Source organism: Cebus imitator, unplaced genomic scaffold, assembly GCF_001604975.1.
Source record: "Cebus imitator isolate Cc_AM_T3 unplaced genomic scaffold, Cebus_imitator-1.0 Scaffold36, whole genome shotgun sequence".
Taxonomy (NCBI): Eukaryota; Metazoa; Chordata; class Mammalia; order Primates; family Cebidae; genus Cebus; species Cebus imitator.
This window is the reverse complement of record NW_016107351.1, coordinates 4,711,748-4,714,588: the sequence shown is the minus strand read 5'-3', so window position 1 is coordinate 4,714,588 and position 2,841 is coordinate 4,711,748. Positions and strand designations below refer to the sequence as shown.

The 2,841-nt window shown below is 51.9% G+C and overlaps 1 protein-coding gene across 1 annotated transcript in view; it reads right to left on the bottom strand.

The window, feature by feature from the left end:
• The window catches only part of DNAH17 (dynein axonemal heavy chain 17), a 155,111-nt gene that overhangs the window by 81,032 nt on the left and 71,238 nt on the right, over positions 1-2,841 (bottom strand). Inside the window, exon 30 of the mRNA XM_017524996.2 lies at positions 1,965-2,117. Coding sequence (XP_017380485.1) covers positions 1,965-2,117 — 153 coding nt within the window. The remainder of the gene's footprint in view (positions 1-1,964; positions 2,118-2,841) is intronic.

Sequence of the window (2,841 nt, the reverse complement as noted above, 5' to 3'; positions counted from 1 at the left end):
CGCGCCCGGCTTGCATTTGATTGTTTTTTGAGAGAGGGTCTTGCCTTGTCACCCAGGCTGGAGTGCAGTGGTGTGGTCACAACTCACCGTAGCCTCAACCTCCTGGGTGTAAGCAATCTTCCTGCCTCAACTTCCCAAGTAGCTGAGACCACAGGCACATGCCACCATGCCTGGCTAATTTTTAAATTTTTTGTAGCGATGGGGGTCTCACTATATTGCACAGGCTGGTCTTGAACTCCTGGGCTCAAGCAATCCTCCTGCCTCAGCCTCCCAAAGTGCTGGGATTACAGACACTTTGGGAGTGTTTTTAATCAAAGCCTTTTTGTGAGTCACCACACCTGGCCTTTATTTGTATTTAAAATACATACCCTGAGGCCAGTCACAGTGGCTCATGCCTGTAATCCCAGCACTTTGGGAGGCTGAGGCGGGCAGATCACCTGAAGTCAGGAGTTCAAAACCAGCCTGGCCAACATGATGAAACTCCGTCTCTACTAAAAATACAAAAATTAGCCAGGCATGGTGGCAGGCACCTGTAATCCCAGCTACTCTGGAGACTTAGACAGGAGAATCGCTTGAGCCTGGGAACTGGAGGTTGCAGGTGGCCAAGATGGTGCCACTGCACTCCAGCCTGGGTGACAAGAGTGAAACTCTATCTCAACAAAACAAAACAACCCCTCCTGCCCCCCCCAAAAAATAAAACCATACCCACAAGTAACTGCTACTGGGGAAAGAAAACCCTCAAGCGGATATGAGGGTAGTTTTTTTGGGGGAGGGAATAAAGTCTCGCTCTGTTGCCCAGACTGAAGTGCAGTGGCACCATCTTGGCTCACTGCAACCTCTGTCTCCAGGGTTCAAGTAATTCTCATGCCTCAGCCTCCTGAGTAGCTGGGACTGCCGGCGTTTGCCATCACACCTGGTTAATGTTTGTATTTTTAGTAGAGATGGGTTTTGCCAGGTTGGCCAGGCTGTACTCCTGACCTCAGGTGATCCACTCACCTTGACCTCCCAAAGCACTGAGACTACAGGCGTGAGCCACCGCGCCCGGCCAGATTTTTCCTTTTACCGGTAAGCACGGTGCAGGCGGGCGTCGCTGTGGTCTGCGGTTCTCTTTGTAAGGGGTAGGCCCAGGAAGGGAATCCGGACAGATGCTGTCACTGCCCCGCCCGCCCCACCCATGCAGAGCAGGCCACGTGTGTGCTGTGTTCAGCTCTTTGAAGCTCAGGTTTTCTCAGGCGACATTTTTTTTTTTTCCTGCGGCTGATTTACCTCTGAATTGTATTTTCCTCAGGCTGATGTCAAAATGGTTTCTACAGTGTGATCAAATGTTGGGTAATGAGACGGGGGAGGGGGCAGCCCGGGAGTTTTCCGTTGGCGGAAGGAGCCGGCCCCGAGCTGGGGGACGTGCTTTCTGGGGAACGAGGAGGCTGCGGAGACCACTGTGACTGGTGGGCAGTGCAGCTGATCATTTCAGACAGGGGTTGGGAAGTGGTGGTTCAGAGATGTGCAGACCTCTCCAAAGCAGTCCCTTTGGCAAGCCACAAAAACGATTCAGTGACATTAACAGGGCCTTTTTTTTTTTTTTTTTTTTTTTTTTTTGAGATGGAGTCTCACTCCCTTGCCCAGCCTGGAGTGCACTGGCACAATCTTGGCTCACTGCAACCTCCACCTCCCAGGCTCCAGCGACTCTCCTGCCTCAGCCTCCCCAACAGGACTTTCCTCCCGTCCTGTCCCGCCCCCTTCCTCCCTAAGGATACACTCGTGCTATATGCATGAGGCTGTGCTAGAAATTCTAGAAAGAGGTCAGTCCCTTAAGCGTTTTCCAGAGAGGCAGAGGAGAGGAGCAGAGGGTGCTGGTGGCTGCACTGCCCGGCAGTTCTCCGGATGTCACCGTCTGAGGGCGTGTGGCCCACACACGTGCTATGCCCTCATCCTGGGTTCCCTGTGCGGGGTGCGCTCACACTCACCTGCCCCGAGAGGTCACATTCCTGATCAAAATCCACGTACTCATCCTCCTTGCTGTACATTCCCAGGCCCACCTTGAGAGGCTTGTGGTTGGCATCGAGCCGGAACTTGAGTTTACACAGGCTATCGAAGAGTTTGGATAGGTGGCGGCTCACCTGCGCGGAGGGGAGAAGCCGGAATCTCAGGCAACGGGGGATGTGAACGCGGACACGTGTGGCTGGGGCTTTCCTTGGGTGGTTTTAGGCATCGTCTTTTTTTTTGGAATATACTCCCCATCTTTGATCAAGGTTAACTAAACATGGCTAAATCAATAAAAGGAACCAGCAAAGACTGCTCTGAGTCAGGACACAGAAACCAGGCAGGAGCCCCAGCCCTTGCAAGCCAAACATCCATTCTTGAAGATTTCTTTCTTTTGTTTTTGAAAAGGTTCTGTCCCAGCTCCCAAGCCACACACACAGGCCATTCTTACACATCCCTTCTTCTTGTGTGTCCTCTAACCTACGGTCAAAATGAAATACAGGCATTTTCCTTTCACCAGTTAACTTTGTTCTTTTTCTTTCTGAGACAGAGTCTCACTCCGTCGCCCAGGCTGGAGTGCAATGGCGCAATCTCTGCTCACTGCAACCTCCGCCTCCTGGATTCAAGCTATTCTCCTGCCTCAGCCTCCTGAGCAGCTGGGACGACAGGCGTGCACCACCATGCCCAGCTAATTTTTGTATTTTTAGTAGAGATGGGGTTTCACCATGGTGGTCAGGCTAGTCCTGACCTCGTGATCTGCCCACCTCAGCCTCCCAGAGTGCTGGGATTACAGGCGTGAGCCACTGCCCCCAGCTTTTTTTTTTTTTTTTTTTTTTTTTTTTTTTTGAAATGGAGTTTCTC